Consider the following 19,269-nt stretch of genomic DNA (forward strand, 5'->3'; position numbering starts at 1 on the left):
AAACACAAACACAAGACCAAAAAACAGAGACAAGAAAGCTTAATCTCCTGACTTTGATAGACTATGATACCAAGTAGTCTTCCCTGCCTCAGTGGCCAAGATTATAAAGATTGTCAGGAGGTCTTCCTCCAGTTTTTGTTTCTTCTGGATTCTCAGTCTCCCCTAGGTGTCATACTTCCTTCAACAGTTTTTCTTATCCCCCATGTTGAACCCAGAGATGAACACATCTTTTCCCTTTGGTGTAATGTTGAAACACCAATATAATATCAGTGATGTGGCAGTGTTTCCATAAAGGTTGCAGGTAAAAAAAGGGAATTACACTCCAGCACAACATGGTTCACAATACAGTATTATTTACCTATAAGTTGATAAGAGAGTAGATCTTAAATGTTCTCCCCCACTGCCCCCAAAATGGGAAATGATGGAATCAACTTACCCTACTGTGATAATCATTTTGCAATATATAAGTGTATCAGATCACTACATTATACATCTAAAACTTATACAATGTTATATGTTACCTATATCTCAATAAGCTAGAAAAAATAAGATTTAATATGAGTTACTATCATTGTTAGAATACCTTTGGTTCTTCTTATACTGGTTTTGAGAAATCCTCACTGGTTTTGAGAGATGTCTGTGCCATCAGTCAGATTCCTGTATTCTGTCTTCACTCCTATTCCACGTGCCCAACACCATTCCCCCAGGTGTCTGGTCTTGCCAGTTTCTTTGCCCTTTCCTCCCTTTGGTAGCATTTAATTTTCTCAAATTCTCTTCTTTTTTCCCATTAGAACTTGTTCCAAGCAAGATGCAAAACTATTTTAAACTAAGGAGACTATTAATGATAACAACAAATCTAACCTATTAGGTGGTGGGTAAATTAGATAGTGGAGTATCTTTAGGGAAGAATGTGTTGGGAGGGAAGGCCTTGATATTTTACCTTCTAAAAAAGGTCACAGCACATACGAAGGAATAAGGTACAAATGTTTGCATTTGGAGCACCTGCAAAAGGGAGCTGGAGATATTGGGGTTTCTTCAGATCAAAGAAATACATTTCCTCTCTCTTCCATGTTAATATTTTTGATATAGGGATGCACCTTCTAATTGATATAGCATTTGAGTGTGCTGGTTCTTTTGTTTTCCCTGAAAAGTTATTAATAAATTGGTTCTATGCTTTATAATCATCATGAACCTTGCATAGAGTGAGCTTCACTGGGAAATAGAGAATTTGAAGACATTGAATGTTACCAAAAGGAGAAAAAGATTTTTGAAAAATGGGAAATAACTGAGAATGAAATTAATAAGTTGACGCTGTGACTTACAGTCAGCAAAATGTTGAAAGCAAGGAATATTATACTATGAGACACATGCAGCTTCCTCCGCATGTCAAACAATTAACCATTCTGCTTCTTCACTATTTTGAAATCCAAGACAAATGGAAGTTATGTAGACAATACTGTTTTATTTATTTATTTATACAGAGAGAGAGTGAGGGAGAGAATCCAAGCAGTCTCCACACCACCAGGGCAGAGCACAATGAGGGGTTGGAACTCACGAACTGCGAGATCATGACTGGAACTGAAGTCAGATGCTTAACCCGCTGAGCTACCCAGGCACCCTGACAATACTGTTTCTTGATGATGGTTCATTAAAAACAGCAGCACTCATTGCCTGGTCAGCTGCAAGCTTCTGGTAGTTAACCCTGGGACCTCACAGATGTAATGATAATGTTGAGAACACGTGTTCACCTGACCTGAACAAGTTGTTTACACACCTTGTGGATTGAATATTAACACTTAGTTGGTGTTAATATTAAAGTATAAAGTAGTCAAGTCTCTGAAAGCCAGAGTTCTGATTTTCTGCTGAGACCATTGCAAACAAAAACCTGTTATATAATTAGAATACCTCATGGTAAAAATAATTAAAAGCCTCGGTTAAAATAATAATACTAAAGACCTAGTTTCCCATTAAAACTGATCATAGCAAGTCTGCAAAGTTAGAGAAAGAATTTTAACAACAGGACGCAGATAGCTCCAGGCAGAGACTTTATTTGTAACCAGAGTATTTATTTGTAACTAAAAGCATATTTTGGCCATCAGAGCTTCCTGTGGCCTAAATCAAATCCATGGAGCAAAGTCAGGAGTGAAGACAGTATCCAGGCTAAAAAAAATAATCAAAGATTTATTCTTTTATCCAGATGTCAAAAGCAAAATCAGAATTTCCTCTGTTTGACAGAAAATCTTTCTGGTTTGGGCCATATTGAATAATTTATATTTTCTTCTTTTGGTTTTTTAATTATATCCTTATTTTCTATAGTGGCCACTACTTCCTGGGCACTATGGACCAGGCCTCGTGCCTATATCTTCCAGAAGCTGGTCATCTACAACAACTGACCAATTCAAGCAGATCCTCATATACGTTCATTAAAATAGGTGAGGATTCTTTCAGAATTCAAAGTGAGTATCATAGGAGGCTGCTTCCCATAGGAGCTGAGGTAGAGAGAGCAGGTGCGAGTTGGAAGGTTCCACAGAGCAGAGGAGACAGGAACTAGACCCTATGGAATGACCAGGCTTTGTAGAGCTAGGGTCTGGGAAGACCGCTGAGAAAGAGGAAAAGTGTGAACAAAATGGAGAAATTGTCGCCCCCAGAGGCTTGCTGGGGACACTTCAGAACAATTGGCAATCTAACAAGATCAGAAACAGGAATCTATAACTGGATTTTCACCTTCCTTTTCTCATTTGTCTGAGTGCTAACTCTGACTTAGCCTCTGGGTACAAGTGTCATAAATGTCCAAATGAAGGGGAGACTGGGAGATAAAACTGAGGACTACAGATGCTTTATTAACAGTTAAAAAATGGTAAATCCATTTTCTGATTCAAGAAAGAAATGACTATTTGTTCAGGAGTACCCTACTATAAACACAAATAATGGCCAATGAGGTAGATATTTTTATCTTTCATTTTACAGATCAGGAAAAACAGGGTAGCAAGTTTGAGACACTGAAAGACTCCTAGTAACCCTTGTAAGGTCTTATTACCCCCTTGCTCCAGATGAAGCTCAGAAAGATTAAACGATTTGCCAACAATTGCACAGCTTGCTTACGATCCGAGCCAACTTGAGCAAAGGTCTCCTCAATACCAGTCCTTTGCTCTTTTCCCTCCTCACCCGATGCCTCGGGCAATCACAGGTACCCATCCCCCACCCTCCCTTGCTCAGGGGATAAGACACCACTAAGGGTGGTGTTGTGTATTACAGATTCCATTTCACTAATTTAAATGCTGAGATGGTCAACTTGTATCACTTCCATTGTTTCCCCAGTAATGTTTAACCTTAAGTCAGAAAAAAAAATCCAGAAGATAAAAGAGCATGTTATCTGGCGAGTCCATTCCACCCCCATGGTTATTAATTTCAGAACACATCTGAATTCCTTCTCTGTGGCACATGCTTTAGTCCAGGAGCAGACAGCTCCTGGCTGGGGTCAGATTTCAAGTTCTCATCTGTTGGTACCAATACCACTACCAGAATCTTCTTTGTAGCCAACTCTTGAGGTCTTCTCTGAATACAACTTGGTGTCTGAAGATCCACTCAAGTACCTGTGCTCATCAATCTTTTCAGAAAATTACAGCCTCCTCTCTTGGCAAAACGTCTACTGTACTGAGTTTTGCTTTTGGAAACAACCTCCCTGAGACCCGGTTGAAAGCAACACTCTGGTGCCATATCTCCCAGCATGGAGGTGAAGAACTTCGCAGTTTGGGATTACGTCGTATTTGCAGCCCTCTTTGTCATTTCCTCTGGAATTGGGGTGTTCTTTGCTATCAAGGAGAGGAAAAAGGCAACTTCAAGGGAGTTCCTGGTTGGGGGAAGGCAAATGAGCTTTGGCCCTGTAGCGTTGTCTCTGACAGCCAGCTTCATGTCAGCTGTCACGGTCCTAGGGGCCCCCTCCGAGGTTTATCGCTTTGGGGCATCGTTTCTGCTCTTCTTTATTTCCTACGCATTCGTCATCATCCTCACGGCAGAGCTCTTTCTCCCTGTGTTCTACAGATCTGGCATCACCAGCACTTACGAGGTAAGACAACTATTACCTGATGTGGGAAACAAAGGCACAAAGAAATGTAGATAGAATTAAATTTTCTTATAACCTGCAGCCCATTGACAAATACTTGAGGCAGGTGGACTAGAACATTTCTCCAGGAACCCCCAACTGTCTTTCTGTTCATGCTTTGCTACAGGGTAAAACAACCTTAACTTGAAATAGCTAGGCCTGGAGGATCCCGTGAGTCTCCTTTAACATGAAAGTCCTTTTGGAAACTTCCCCTGTCTTTGCCTTCCCCAGCTCCCAAGGATATAATCAGTCACTCCTCTCAACCCCAGGGCAGCTCTTTCTGCCCCTGGGTCCTGGCCTGCTCCCATTATTAAAAAAAAAAAAACAAAAACAGGGGCGCCTGGGTGGCTCAGTCGGTTAAGCGTCCGACTTCGGCTCAGGTCACGATCTCACGGTCCGTGAGTTCGAGCCCCGCGTCGGGCTCTGGGCTGACTGCTCAGAGCCTGGAGCCTGTTTCAGATTCTGTGTCTCCCTCTCTCTCTGCCCCTCCCCCGTTCATGCTCTGTCTCTCTCTGTCTCAAAAATAAATAAATAAAAAACAAAAACAAAACAACAACAACAAAAACACCTTTTTGCACTGAAGACATCTCAAGAATTCTTTCTTGGCCATTGGCTCCAAACCCCAACACTTCAAAACACATCATTCTCTTCTTTACTTTGGAAGGAGTTGCTCTTTTCTCTCCACTTGAACATTTTTGGTTATTCTTTTTTTTTTTCTTCTTCTTCTAATAACATACATCATCTTAATAACACATTGTAGTTGAAAAACACATTTATTTTCAGGACAATTACACATCACGGTAAAAATACATTTTGTTGTTATTGGGACAAGGTTACCTTTGGACACACAACTGTTTTTCCATTTGTAAAATGAAAGTCTGGAGCCAATCCCAGAGGCATTTCAAAGATTAGATGAGAACCTATCTGTAACCACATTATGCATTGCCTGACTTGTAGGAGAGTTTCAATGAGAGAGAGTTAATGTTATTATTTGTATTATTGACATCATTATTCTAAAAAATATTCAGAACATATACTGTAAATATTGTCATTTTCCAGATAAGAACACTGAGATTTAGATAAATGGCTTAGTGAAATTGTATAGCAGATAAAGCCTACCGAGAGCCCATTTTGTCTTTATCCCTTTCCATTAGATAATAGAGCTGAATACTTTAATATAAGTTATTACTATCCTCCAATTTTCAGTGGAGAAATGGTAATGTTTTTTTAAAAAATTAGAAAATATTTCCATGGGGGGAAATGCTAAATGATATGAGGGGGTTATATTAATGAAAAGAAAATGAGGCAGTTTTGATTTTGCCATAATTGTCTAGAAAAATAGCATGTTAAACCTTGAATTTGTGTGTCCAATATTTAAGCATGATCCTAAGTCGGTTTCTATGAGAACAAGGTATTTATTTTCCTTATCCAGTACGATCCCTACTAAGTCACAGCAGATGATTCTTAAAAGACCTCTTTTTTCCCCCCTAAACTAAATGATTATAAAGGATTACTCTAGACTTCAAAAGCCACTTTGGCACAAACTTTCCAGAAAGTTTTAAAACTTATGATTCCATAGATAATCATACCCCAAATATCCAACCTCCAACTCCCCTCCCCACCAAAACTAGGTAATCAGAATTAGGTAATACAACAGTTACTATTTAGGATGTCATTCAAGGGAAAATGACTAAATTTATACTTAGTCCTAAAATACATATGCACATATCCTCATTGCTCATCATCCTCATTGCTGAAAACATAAATATATCCTTGGTTTTTCCAATCAGCTATTAAGGTTTGACTCCCAAAGGCATTGCTAGCATTAAAAAAAAACACACAACACAAAACACACACACACACACAAAACAAAAAACAAAAAACAAAAAACAAAAAACAAAACCTAAGTAACTGCTAGAGAGAGAGAGAGAGGGAGACCAAGGGATAGAGAGAGAAGAGTCAGAAAACATGAATTCGATTTCAAAGTCCATTACTTAATAATAGGATGACCTTGTGCAAGTTACCAAGTGTTTATCACCTTCAGCTTCCATGTAGGAAATCATAATTCCCTTCTTTCATGAAGATTTCATTAAGTGTGAGAGAGCTTTTCAAATTATATATATAAAAAAAATAGCCAAATGTGGAAAATAATTTTTACAACTAATTCAATAGTCCATTCAATACTCATTAAGCATCTATGTTCCAGGCACACTCTAGGTCCTAGAGATGAAGCACTGAGGCAGACCCCTGCTCTCATGGCACTTGTTTTATAGCAGAGAAGGTGATCAATAAACATACTATGTAGGACGGTCATAACAGAAATGTATTCGCTATTTAGCTGTGTGCTGAGCACTGCTCTAGGGACTTTACACATATTAAATCATTTGGCTTTCAAATAACCTTTTTAGATAGGTTCTATTATTATCATCCCCATTTAACAGACTAGAAAAATGAGGCACATAGAGTTAAGTAACTTGCTCAATGTCACATAGCTAGCAAGTGGCAGTTTTTCAAACCTGGGCAGTCTAATTTTAATTTTTTTAAATGCATATTTATTTTTGTAAGACAGGGAGGGCGAGTGAGCGAGCCAGGGAGGGGTAGAGAAGGAGACAGAATCTGAAGCAGGCTCCAGGCTCTGAGCTGTCAGCACAGAGTCGGATGCAGGGCTTGAAGCCACCAACTGCCAGATCATGACCTTAGCCGAAGTTGAATGCTTAACTGACTAAGCCACCCGGGGGCCCCAGGGCAGTCTAACTTTAGAGATTGAATGCTGCATCACAAAGATATCCTGCCCTACTAAATACAATAGAGAAAAGGTAAATAGAATAAGGTAGAAAGTAGGAGTTCTGCTTTGAGTGCAGAATGTTGATAATTCGTGTAGGGTGGTTAAGTGAGACTTCAATGATAATAAGGCATTTATTTCAGTGGGGACCTCTAGAAAGCAAGCAATTGCACCATAGGAGGGAAGGACACCCCAAGCTAAAGTAACCACAGACACAAAGGCCCTAAAAGGGGAGTGTGATTAGCATGTTTGAGGGACAGCAAGGAAATCAGTGTGCTTGGAGGAGAGTGAGCCAAGGGGAGAAAGGAGAAAGATGAGATCAAAGACATAGAGGACCCCATTACAAGGAGTAGCAGTTTTAGTGGGTGTGGTGGCAGACACAGGGAGCTTTAAATATTTATGGGGCAATTTGGCAATGAGTGGGGGACACTACTGAAATTTAGGGAGCATGAACAGGGACACTAGGTATCTTGCAGTATGTAAAACGCATATATGTAATGAATACTTGTACCGTGTGTTTAGTGATTTTTTAATGCCCTCATGTTCAAAAGCTACTGCAAATGGAAATTAGTAGTACTTTGCTACATAATAATGTTAACTTTTTAAAATAAAAAGTTATCCACACACACACTATAAATTAGTATATTTTCCCCAAATTAAAATGGAATAAAAACATTGTCTTGAAACTACTGAAAAATTTACTGAGCAATCCATTCCAGATGTGCTACTCAATACACAGTTGGTTGTAACTGGTTTTAGTCAAGTGGTTCATTTACTACGTTAAACCACTTGCAAATATGTAACTGAGGAGATCTGAGGCTGCCTTTCAATTATAAAATTAATACAGATACAGGAAATGTAAGGGTTTCATTGATTTTAATTTATAGAGTTTGTTGCCCTCTACATATTTTATTTTATTTTTAAGTGTTTGTTTATTTTTGAGAGAGGGAGAGTAAGTGGCGGAGGGACAGAAAGAGAGGGGGACGGAGTATCTGAAGTGGGTTCTGCGCCGACAGCAGCAAGTCTGATGTGGGGCTCGAACTCGCTAACTGCCAGATCATGACCTGAGCCAAAGTCGGATGCTCAACCGACTGAGCCACCCAAGTGCCCCTGCCCTCTACATATTTTAAATTTATTAGTACCCTAATAATAAGAAATTCAGATTGTGTAAAGTGCATATGAGTTGAGGATTGGCTTTTGCTTTATAAGAATTGGCAATCTGGTGCCGGGATTAAAAGCATGGACTCTTGACTCTGTCTATTTGGCTTTGAATGCTAGTGATGCCACCTACCAGTGGCATGACTGGGAAAATTGCTTAACTTCTCTGTACCTGATTTCCACATATGTAAAATAGTGATAATAGAAGCACCTGTCTCAAAGGATGTCTGTGAGGAGTCAATGAGGTGTTACATGCAAATGCTTTTAACAGAACCTGGCAAATGGTAAATGCTGCATAAGAGATTTGTATAATTGTTGTTGTTACTGTCCCCACATTTATACCACTTAAGCTCTTTATAGCAACTTGAATTTACGTTTCTTTGCTCATCCTCCATTCCCTGCTATCCATCCATAGATATCCTTTCCGGGGTCTTTAAAGTGCTAAAGGCTTGGAAGAGGTGGGGTCTGTTTCCCCACCCCTTGAATCTGTGATGGCCTTGTGACTTGCTTTGACCAATAGAGTGTGGCAGAAGTGATGTGTGTATTTGGGCCCTAGGCCTCGTGAGGTAGATAGCTTCTGGTTTTGCCCTCTTGGAAGGCTGTTCTGGTACTGCTATGTCAGGAAGCTGGGCTAGCTTCTGGAGGATGAGTGAACACAGAGAGGAGAACAGAGGCACCCCATCCAGCAGCCAACACACCTAGCAGACATGTGAACGAGGCCATCTGGACCTTCTCACCCAGCTGACCTTGCAGCTGATCGCAGCCCCATGAGAGGCCTGGGGAAACAAGTAGAAAAATAACCCAACAATTCCACAAAAAATGATGACAAATATTAAATCCTTTTTTAAATTTTTTATTTTTAGTTTTTTTTTCTTTTAATTGCAGAATAGTTGATTATGTCCTTTGTTTTGAAGCCAGTGAGTTTCTGGGTGAGTACTATACAGCAATAGCCAACTGATTTAAATGCTTTGATATAAAGTGGGATTTTTGAGACTAAGATGTGCCATCTGTGTGACATTATCATTATTCTGTCCCGTGTCAAAGCATAAGGAATTGTTCTCACCCTCACGTTATAAATTAGGCTCAGCTCATTTGCAATATCATACATTTTTGTTATCTCTACTTGGACAGTTTATAATTAGTCTCATCATGTTGTCTTCACTTCAGTTAAAATTATTTCCTTCTTTTTCTTATCACACGCTAATAAATACAGTCTGTTATTATTGCCCTTCGCACTAGTTTATAGGCTGGTGTTTGCCTGCCTTCTCATTTTTCTTGGACTTCTTAAAAACTAAATGGCTTCGGAATTACTTTTCTTTAATCCAAACTTTTTCATTATAAGAAGGCACAGGCTACTACTCTTAAAATATCATCCTTTATAGTGGTTTTTAAGCATTATAGATGACATACTTTGGAGGGTAAGTTTGTTCCCTTTTAATTCTCCTTTTACACTTGTATTGCAGTAACTATATTTAAATTTTCAGAAATTAGATGTGTAGGCGTAAGATGTCATTATCGAATATTATTTCAGCATAGTAAATGCTGTTATAATATGTTTGCTTTAAAATGGATATTCAGGGTTTGATAGGGTTTTAACCAATGCCATAAAGCCTTTTAGGTCATTGTGAGGATTGACTCTTACTCTCTGTGAGATGGGTCATTACAGCATTTCGACAGAGTGACATGATGTGATTTGTATTTTGAGTGTTGCTCTAGCTGGATGTTGAGAATGATTCTAAGGTTTTGACTGTGGAAGCCAGAGGTCTAGTTAGGAGGTTCTTACTGTGACCCAGGCAAAAGCTGATGTTATTGCAGTGGTAAGAGATGATGCAAGTGGTTATATTTTGAAAGTGGGCATAGGCACCAGGATTCTTGTATGAATTGGATATGGGGAGTGAGAGAAAGAGAGGAGTAAAGAATGGATCCATGTTCTGTGAGTTTGAACCAACATAAGAAGTTGACTTACTCTTTACTGAGATAGAAAAGAATGTAGCTTGATCAGGTCTGGGGTTTTGAAAATAATCGAATATAATGATGGTAAGTGTTACCTGTGCTATTTTTGAAAACGAGCAAGAAGCATGCAACCCTTTGGTTGAACTTTCATTTTTACTTAGACTGTAGCAATAGATAGATAGACACCAAAGAGAACCATTGATGGAGGGAGGAGCTAATTGAAAGACTGGGTAAATGCATTCATTCAGATACAAACTTATGCAGTTGGAATTGTCTCTCTTGTCTCATGTAAGAGAAACCAGAGGGTTAGGTCAGAGTGAGACAGCGGCAAAGCTCAACCTAGGATTCAAGGAGTCTTACTTTTGATCTACATCTTTTTTTTTTTCACATATATTTTTTCTCAATACTGCCTCTCAGGTTAGACTGAATGGACTGAATTTCGTGAAACTAAACAAAGATGTTAAAACCCTTGACTTCGTCCAGATTTCTGTAGCAGTTTCCTCACTGTCTTTTCATTTTTCAGGAACAATCTCCCCATTGCTTTCCCAAACTTCAGTGCCATCCAGTCCCAAAGTCAACACCAAATATTTTGGGGCTTTACTACGATATTTTTCCACTCCTGGTATGATTTTTTATATCAGTTATCTAATGCTGTGCAACATACCACCCCGAAATAAATTTCTTAAAAAAATAATTTTATTTGCTCACAATTCTATGGGTCAGCAATTTGGTCTAGGCTCAGTAGAGTCCAGTAAAATAGTCAAGTTCTCCTCCTGGTCTCATTTAGGACCTTGTATATGACTGCCATCAGCTAATTGGTTGGCTAGTGGCTCGTGGGTCTAGGGGAACTCAGTCAAGACAGCTTATCTGTGTTACACTTGATCTCATCCTCCAGCAGGCTACCTTGAGTTCTTTTATGTGATGGGGAAAATATTCACATCAGCAGGATACACCTTTATTCATGAGCATTTTTAAAGTTGCCAGTTGGATTATACTTGCCTTAAATTACATTCCTCCAGAAGCAAACCTTGAGACAAGGATTTGAATGCAAATCATTTTGGGGGGAAGTAATTTCATTGAACATGGCGAAGCAAGTGGCAGTTAAGGAAGGAAATGGAAGGAAATGAAGCCAATAGAAGGTGTGTTTTTGAGCAGGTCACCACTGTGAGCAATTGAGGTTCAAATCTTACTGAGGATCTCTGGGAGACATATGGATCATGTCTCAGGGTTGTCCTTCCTCAATGGCAAAGAAGCCAGAATATTTATTTGTCTAACTCCCTTTTGTCACTGGCTTTTGGCCAATAACACCCCCAAGCACTTCTAGCTTTCCCTGTGCAAGAGCTGAAATAAAGCCCATAAGCAAATGATCACAGGTGCATTTAGATGCCATCAACATGTACTGGAAATGTGAGCGCCAATAAATTCAGGTGTTGCATCCACAGTGACAGCTACAGTCATTAAGATCCCATTATATTCCTGTTGCTATACTTGGCTTTATCAAATACTATGCCACTTGAGACTTATAAGCACCAGTTTTAGAAAAAGAAAGCCGTTGTTTAGTGCAGTAAATGAATCTTCTCAAGGGCATATGATTTGAACCTAAATTGTCTTCACCACAAAAGTTTTGCACCATTTTCTATCCTATGACATCTGAGAATTAACTCTTCACTGACTTCCTTACCTCTTTAAGAATATTTTCCTTATATTTGGTGCCCTTAGTTACACACCCACTAGACTATTTCCTGACTCATACACAGTGTACTGAATCAATCATCTGAAGAAAGAGGGTCTGCAAAGAATATGGTTATTTTCTTGGAGTAAGGGTTGATCAGGGTAAACTGGGACATGTGTATTAGTATGAAGTTGAGTAACAGTTCTGCCAAGGGAGTTACTTTTAGGTTTCAAAGAAGGACCCATCTTATGCCTTGAAGCAACAGTTAGGTATCATTTCCAGGAAAAGAAGAAACCAGTAGTTAACTTCTGATTTAATAAAAAAATATTTTTTCAATGCGGGTAAGACAGAATTACAACCAATTTGAAACTACTACCAAGAAATTGAAACCTCAAGTCACATTTTCTACTTAAAAAAAAAAAATATATATATATATGTATATTTAAATAAATAAATAAATATTTATTTATTTTTGAGAAAAAGAGAGAGCAAGCAAGCAGGGGAGGGGCAGAGAGAGGGGGGCAGAGGATCTGAAGTGGGCTCCACGCAGACAGCAGAGAGCCTGATGTGGGGCTCAGTCAGACCCACAAACCATGAGGTCATGACCTGAGCCAAAGTCAGACTCTTATCCCACTGAACCACCCAGGTGCCCCCATTTTCTACTTTTCACATTTATTTTGTTCACTCCGTACATGTTTACTATGCAGGAGAAGACAAATGCTAGTGTAGTCTAGAATACTTACTCGGAAAGACCTTTCTTGACCTCCAACAGTAAACCAGATCCAGCTATTAACGTGTGCACAGCTCCTGGTAGTTCTTCTAGAACATATCATACCTGAAGCATCACTTGTTATTAGTATAAATTTGTTATTGGTCATCTCCTTTAATCTGTAAAATCCCCTAGGGTTCAGATTATATCATATTTGGTATTATTGCATGTTAGAATGCAGTAAGGAAGTCAGGTAATAATTATTTAATAAATGAATGAATATATGAAAGATGAAAATAAAAGTGAATAAAATAGAAGACACTGTTTACATGTATCAGGGAAGGTAAGTGTGATAGGCTGAAAAATGCATCGCTTCTCCTCTAAAAAATAAAAGTCAATATTCTAATCCCTAGACCTGTGACCATTACCTTACATGATTTAAAAAAAAAAAATGGTCTTTGCAAATGTGATTAAATTAAGCTTCTTAAAACAAGAGATTATCCTGGATCTATCCAGGTAGGCCCTCTGTACAGTCATATTTACCTTTCTAAGACAGACACAGAGGGAGGATAGCCAGGAGATCAGGCAATGTGACCACAGAGCCACATTGTGATGGAAGTGATGGAACCAGAGTCTCAGGAATAAAAATTATTTTACCGTTAAGTGAGTAAAGATTCTCTTCTAAAGCCTCCATCCTGCCAGCACCTTGATTTGGGCCCAGTGAATTGATTTTGCACTTCTGGTCTCCAGAGTCTCGAGAGAATGCGTTTCTGTTACTTTAAGCCACATCAAATCCGTGGTAATTTGTTATACAGTAGCCTTAAGGAACAGATACAGTGAGATACATGAATCCAACATCAATACGCAAGACAGCAGGTGATCAAGTTTAATGTAATAAATAGTGTAATATAATTGCTCTCAGAGCGCAGAGGAGAAAGTATAGGTAGGAATAGGCATGGCTGCTGGGCCTGTGTTCTTGAAAGATGACTAAGAATTGGTGAATATGTATATATATATACATACATATTGGTAGAGAATACCCAGTGCGCATGAGCACTTTATCAACGATAATCATTGACGATTTTAGGAAAAAGAGTGACATGATTAGAACCTTGCTGTAGCAGAACCAATGTGCCAGATGTATGGTTGATGGAATGGATGGGCAAGGATTGGAATTAGGGAGATCATACGAGAATCTTCTGAGCAGCTTTTGTGTAAAACTCTGACTCTTTGCTTGTCCTTCTCTCTGTTCTTTCTAGTACTTACAACTGCGATTCAATAAACCAGTACGCTACGCAGCCACTGTCATCTACATCGTGCAGACGGTAAGGGGAAGAGGACCACTACAGTTGCAGAATGTGTGGGGTGAAAAGAGATGGGTTTGTTTGCTTCAGGGGACAATTCATAAAACTAAGGGACAGACTTAATGCCAAGAGGAAACTACTTTCTTCCAAAGATAGCACTTGTGAGACATGTGATTACATTGAGAGTTATCCACATTGTACAGATCCCGTATATCCACCCAAATAATAAATAACAAACAGGTGTATATTATAAACCACAGAGGAAAAAAACGTTAACATTTTATTTAAAACTTTTCTTTCACTTGTAAACATTGCTTTGGATATGAAATGGTCCAGTAACTGGTTTTTCACTGGTGAACTGTGTTGAAACAGGAATGCCCATTTTGCTGAAAATAATTTTAAGACAATATTCCCTCTCTCCACTTTTGGACTTCTCTCCTACTTCCTAGGCTCTGGGCTCCTTCATGCTGCCCCCCATTTGAGTGTGGCACGCTGTTGGTTCACTTCCTATGATTCACCAAGTACTTTTTGCTGGAAAATAATCTTCCCTTTCTTAATCAAAACTCCCACTTACCAACTGAAGAATTTAAGAGAGAGAAAATGACAAAAGCAGCACTCCCTGACATGCCCATACACCTTTGCCTTTTAAAACCCTCACACCAGTCTCTAAATGTTGAAATCCCATTTAAAAGGAAATGGGGCTGCACTCATTTCCGTCAGTGTAGTGGCTACAATCCTGGGAGTCCAAAGATGAGCCCACCCACGTTGTTATAGTCATCCCTGCACTGTACTCTCTCCATTCTAAAATCCTTATTTCAGCAAGCTGCAAACATGAGGCTGAGTCATTGCGATATATGCATGGAGGCGGGGGTGGGTGGAGAAAGCTTACATCAGAAACGTACCTGGAAGCCTATTTTTATATCCTTCAGAAATACACCATATCTAGCCATAAAATCTCAACATTCATAGCACTCTTGAAAGTCCAATGCTCTTCCTCCATCTAATGCTTATGAAACCCTTTGCAAACTGATGACAGTGATCGATGATTTCAAGATTAGAGTGGTTGCCAGTGACATGTCCAGTGCACATGTTGAGGGAGATACCTCTCTGAGGTCAATAAGGAGCCTTTGAGGCAGCTCTCTCTTCCGTGTCCCCGTTCACACTGTTCACCTGATTCCTGTTTCCCCACCAGATTCTCTACACAGGAGTGGTGGTGTATGCCCCTGCCCTGGCACTCAATCAAGGTGAGTTACCCATACTCCCGTGGGTACTTCCCATTGTCCGTATGCTTACATACACCTTGAGAAATATGCATACATCTCAGGGAGACATTCCTGTGGTTAGGGGGCTCTAGCGACTGCAGTGGTCACAACATAAAGCTCCAAAATTCCAAAACTGAAAATAATGGAAATCATTAGTTGCTTCATTTTGCCTACGTGGTTTCAAACACCAAGTTTGATTGTCCTTTGTTTGTTTATTTTTTTAATCACTGAAAGGGTGGCAATTTTGGTATTGCATGCACAAAGTCATTAAATTAGTTTATAATGTATGATCCTGCCTGAGTGATTTCATGAAGTAGTTGATCTGAATATAGGTGTAAAAGGTAGTTGTAGTGATTGTTTTAAGAATTATACGTGACATTTTTGAGAGAATAGAATCCTAGAAACAAAAAAATTTAAAAATTTAATTTCATAATGATACCTATAATATTAGAAGTATTCAATATTCAATTTAATCATTCTATGTACTTATATCAAGAAATATTTACATGGCTGATGTTCAGGTGGTTTCAAAGCACTCAGACAAAATCTGCTAAGAAAAAGTTGGTGCAAAAACTTGAAGTTGCAGAATGTTAGGAGAAAAACTTTGGCCATTAATATTATCTAAAAATTAGACAGGGAGTTGAAGTATAACAATGCAAAACATAATCTATATCAGAGGTGAATTTAATAAGAGAAAATTCTAATTTGATTTCTATTTGCCCACGAAGAACATTTACAAAAATATTGTGACTTTTTCCTCATATAACTTGCTCTTCTACTTTTCTCAGAGTAACTTCTTTCAATATTTTTCTCCTTTTCTAGTGACTGGGTTTGATCTCTGGGGCTCTGTGTTCGCAACAGGAATTGTTTGCACTTTCTACTGTACCCTGGTACGTATCTAACTGTGAAAAAGTATTTAGCACCAACTCCTAATATGGGATAAGGGCAAATCTCCAACAACAGGGTGTCTATTTATAGCATAAATTACTATTCCAAAGTTCAATAGAAATATGTTGGCTTATCCATCACAGTTTCCTGAGGAAGGTGCTGTTGTTTTATTTAAATTTCTTTTCAGTACCATTGGCAGAGTTGGGGTTCTGGGCTCATTCGAGAAAGTCATGGCAAAGAAGAGATTTAATGAAAGAAGTACCTCCTTGATCAGAGGATAAGTGACCATATGCAATTGCTGAGAAAAAAAAAGTGCTTGTTAACAGTAATTATGAACTATAGGTAGCATATACTTCACTGCCTAGTGATTGAGAAAGACAAAATGCATGTATGAATGATCAAGGATGCTGGTATTTTGTAAACTTGAGGATTCCAGAGCTTTTGTCTGTTATTTATGGATAATCTTGGATTACATTGACATTTGACTTAACACATGCTCGGCTTTTAATCAAGGAAGCTGGGTGGTATTGGCACATATTTATATAATTGTTAAAATCAGTTTAGTTCAAAAAAAATTCACTGGGCATCTGTTATTTATCATGCTCTGCAAAGAGAATCTTCATTCTTCGGAGTCATTGGCAACCATATACAGAGGCTGTAAGGAACCAGTTAAAAATATGACAGTTTTCAGATAGCTGGATTCTCTTTTCTCCTCTGTAGAGGAAAATAAAATCATCCTATATTATCATAGAGCAGACCATCCATGGAGTTTGGTATTGTGTGCATGTCAGACACTTTTTGAACATATATCATGAAAATATACAACTTAAAAATGCCCCTGTCTTTTTCATACATTCAAATTCCACCATTTCTTTGCACTACTGATTTTTGTCTTTTTTTTTTCATTCCATTCTCACTACCCTAGTTCGTTCTATCCCAGACACATATCTCTTACCTAGGTTAAAAATAAGCTCCTGGTCCATGTACATCGGGCCATATGTGACAGATTAGTTGCTCCGAGTCACCTACCCATACAAGGCACACTTCTTAACAACAATAATGGAAGGCAGAAATGGTGAAATAATATTTTCAAAGCATTGATGGAAAACAATGTCTACCTATAATTGCGTATTCAGCAAAAAACTAACTTTCAGGAACTGTCAAGAACCAAGAGAATTTACCACTAATATATCTTCCCCTGAGGAAAACCTAGAAAAATCTAGGAAAAACCTAGAAAAACTGTGGGAAGAAGGAAAATTATCCAATTTTAGATGGAGGAAGTAATGATAAGAAAATAAAATAGTAAACATTTAATAAGTCTAGTCAAACAGTTTTTGGTGCTTAATGATAAAGAATAACTTTTTTAGTATGGTATAATTTACATATCTAATTATGCATTATATTGTAATATATTATATGTTATAATTTATAATATTTTAAAATACACCAATACTACCAGTTACTATTATATGTAATTTGAGGATTAAGAAAAAGAATAACCCTCATTTGGACAGCATAGCATGTAAATAAGGAAGAGAGTAATCAGACTTGGTGGTTTTATAATCTTTGAATTGCTGGGGATTAAGACATTCTTTATATGTAGACTCTAACTTAAAAATTTATGGCAACATTTCAAGAAATCCCATTTAAATAGAATGGTCAAAGTGGAAAAAGGGAATTAAAACAACACAAAACAAAAACCTCAAGTGATTTAAGCAAGAGGAGAAAAAAGGAAAAGAAAAAAATAGGGCACAAATAGAAACCGAAAAGTAAGATGTCAGAAACAAGTCTGGATATTTTAATAACTACAATAAGCTAGAATGAACTAAATTTACTGCTTCTTAATTGTTTTCAGTGCTTCCCTCCACCCTGCATGCCTGTAAGATTAATCTTAATCACCCATTTCGTCATGCCACTTAACTGACCCAGTTCTCTTCTTGCTTCCCATTGTTCCACAGGATAAAGTATAAGCCTCTTAGCCTAGTCTTGGAAATCTTTCCTGATGTGCATCAACCCGCCCATTTAATAATCCCTTACCACACCTGGGTCCCATCTCTTCTCTCTCTAGCCAGGTTACAGGCTTCTGGATCTCACTACAATGGTGGCTTATTTATCTAACACTTGTTGCTCGTATTGCAAACTCTTTAGAATCCTATGAATGCATAGCGTACCCAAGATAACCTTTGGAAGATTAAAACAATAAGTGATTCCTGCCATTCAGGGATTTGCAATCTACTGAGGTAAACATTAGATTTCAAACATCACAGACTGATTAAATACATCAGTGACATCTCATGATCAGGGTTATAGATCAGTGGTGTGTGTGTGTGTTTGTGTGTGTGTGATTGTATGAAAGACTTATAGAGTCAGAGAAATTTTCATGGTGGCTATAATCTGCCTTTTGATGTACATTTCATAAAGTGTTTTGTTCTTTTACGTCATGTCTAACTGAAGTTCAGCTTTATGCATATTTTTGCATAACCAATATCAAGTAGCCTCTGGAAACTGACATCTTTGACATTTGGTCTTCATATCACTAAAATCTGATGTTGTGATTTGGGTTTAGAAGCCTTAATGTCTTTAAAGAAAATCAAAATACCACTAATTGGCAGGTGGGAGGTAAGTATTGATTATTCCTCATGTCAGGATGTGAACACAATATACAAATGCAAGGCCTCTGGAGGGGCTTTGATGACTATTTATTAAGTTACATTTTAATTACAAAAGAAATGATAGGGCAACCCTGATGTCTCCTTTCTTCTCCAGATAAAGTTGAAGCCTGTCATCTTTTCACAGAAGTTCTTGACACTCTGGAGGAGTAACCGGGGATGATAATTCTATTTTTCAATGTTAAAAATACCACGTCCTTCCATTCTCATAGTACTTATTCATCTTCAAAGCACTTTTTTTTATATCGCTTCATTTGAGCTTTCCCAGTTTGCTCATTCCACCTTCACTGTGGTCACGAGGGATCCTACACCTGGATTACTCTAGCAGCCTCTTTGTCACCTCCTTTCCTCTGGACCATGTGATCTCAACTATAATTGTACATTAGAATCCCTGGGGAGCTTTCAGAGAACATGCAGAACGGGGGCCCCACCCACACCTCAATTTATTCAGAATCCTGGGGTTTGGGGCTGGGACGTTGTTGTGTGTTTATCTTCAAACTCTTTAAGTGACTCTAAAGAGGATCGGGTTTGATAACCACCATGATAACCTCTTGTCTCATGCCTCTGTCCTGAGCTCTACTGTTAGATTGATCCTCTGGAGAGACTGCCTTGTTTGCTATTTGATCATCCTCTACCTCTTAAAGCTCCTTTCTCCAGGAATGTCTGGAATCTATCATTCTTTCTTTTCTTCTTTCTCAGCCTTTTACCATCTCAGTTCCCCCAAATTTATTTACTGTCACTCAATTAAAAAAAATAACTTTCATGCTGTA

The 19,269-nt window shown here is 38.4% G+C and overlaps 1 protein-coding gene across 2 annotated transcripts in view; it reads left to right on the plus strand.

The window, feature by feature from the left end:
• Positions 1 to 3,425: 3,425 nt before the first annotated feature.
• The window catches only part of SLC5A12 (solute carrier family 5 member 12), a 48,268-nt gene continuing 32,424 nt past the window's right edge, over positions 3,426 to 19,269 (plus strand). For both annotated transcript variants that reach the window (XM_078434001.2, XM_060606236.3), the window contains exons 1-4: positions 3,426 to 4,066; positions 13,636 to 13,701; positions 14,873 to 14,924; positions 15,765 to 15,832. In XM_078434001.2, the coding sequence (XP_078290127.1) occupies positions 3,728 to 4,066; positions 13,636 to 13,701; positions 14,873 to 14,924; positions 15,765 to 15,832 (525 nt within the window). In that variant the 5' untranslated portion in view covers positions 3,426 to 3,727. The remainder of the gene's footprint in view (positions 4,067 to 13,635; positions 13,702 to 14,872; positions 14,925 to 15,764; positions 15,833 to 19,269) is intronic.

This window comes from Panthera onca, chromosome D1, assembly GCF_046562875.1.
Source record: "Panthera onca isolate mPanOnc1 chromosome D1, mPanOnc1 haplotype 2, whole genome shotgun sequence".
NCBI classification, from domain to species: Eukaryota; Metazoa; Chordata; class Mammalia; order Carnivora; family Felidae; genus Panthera; species Panthera onca.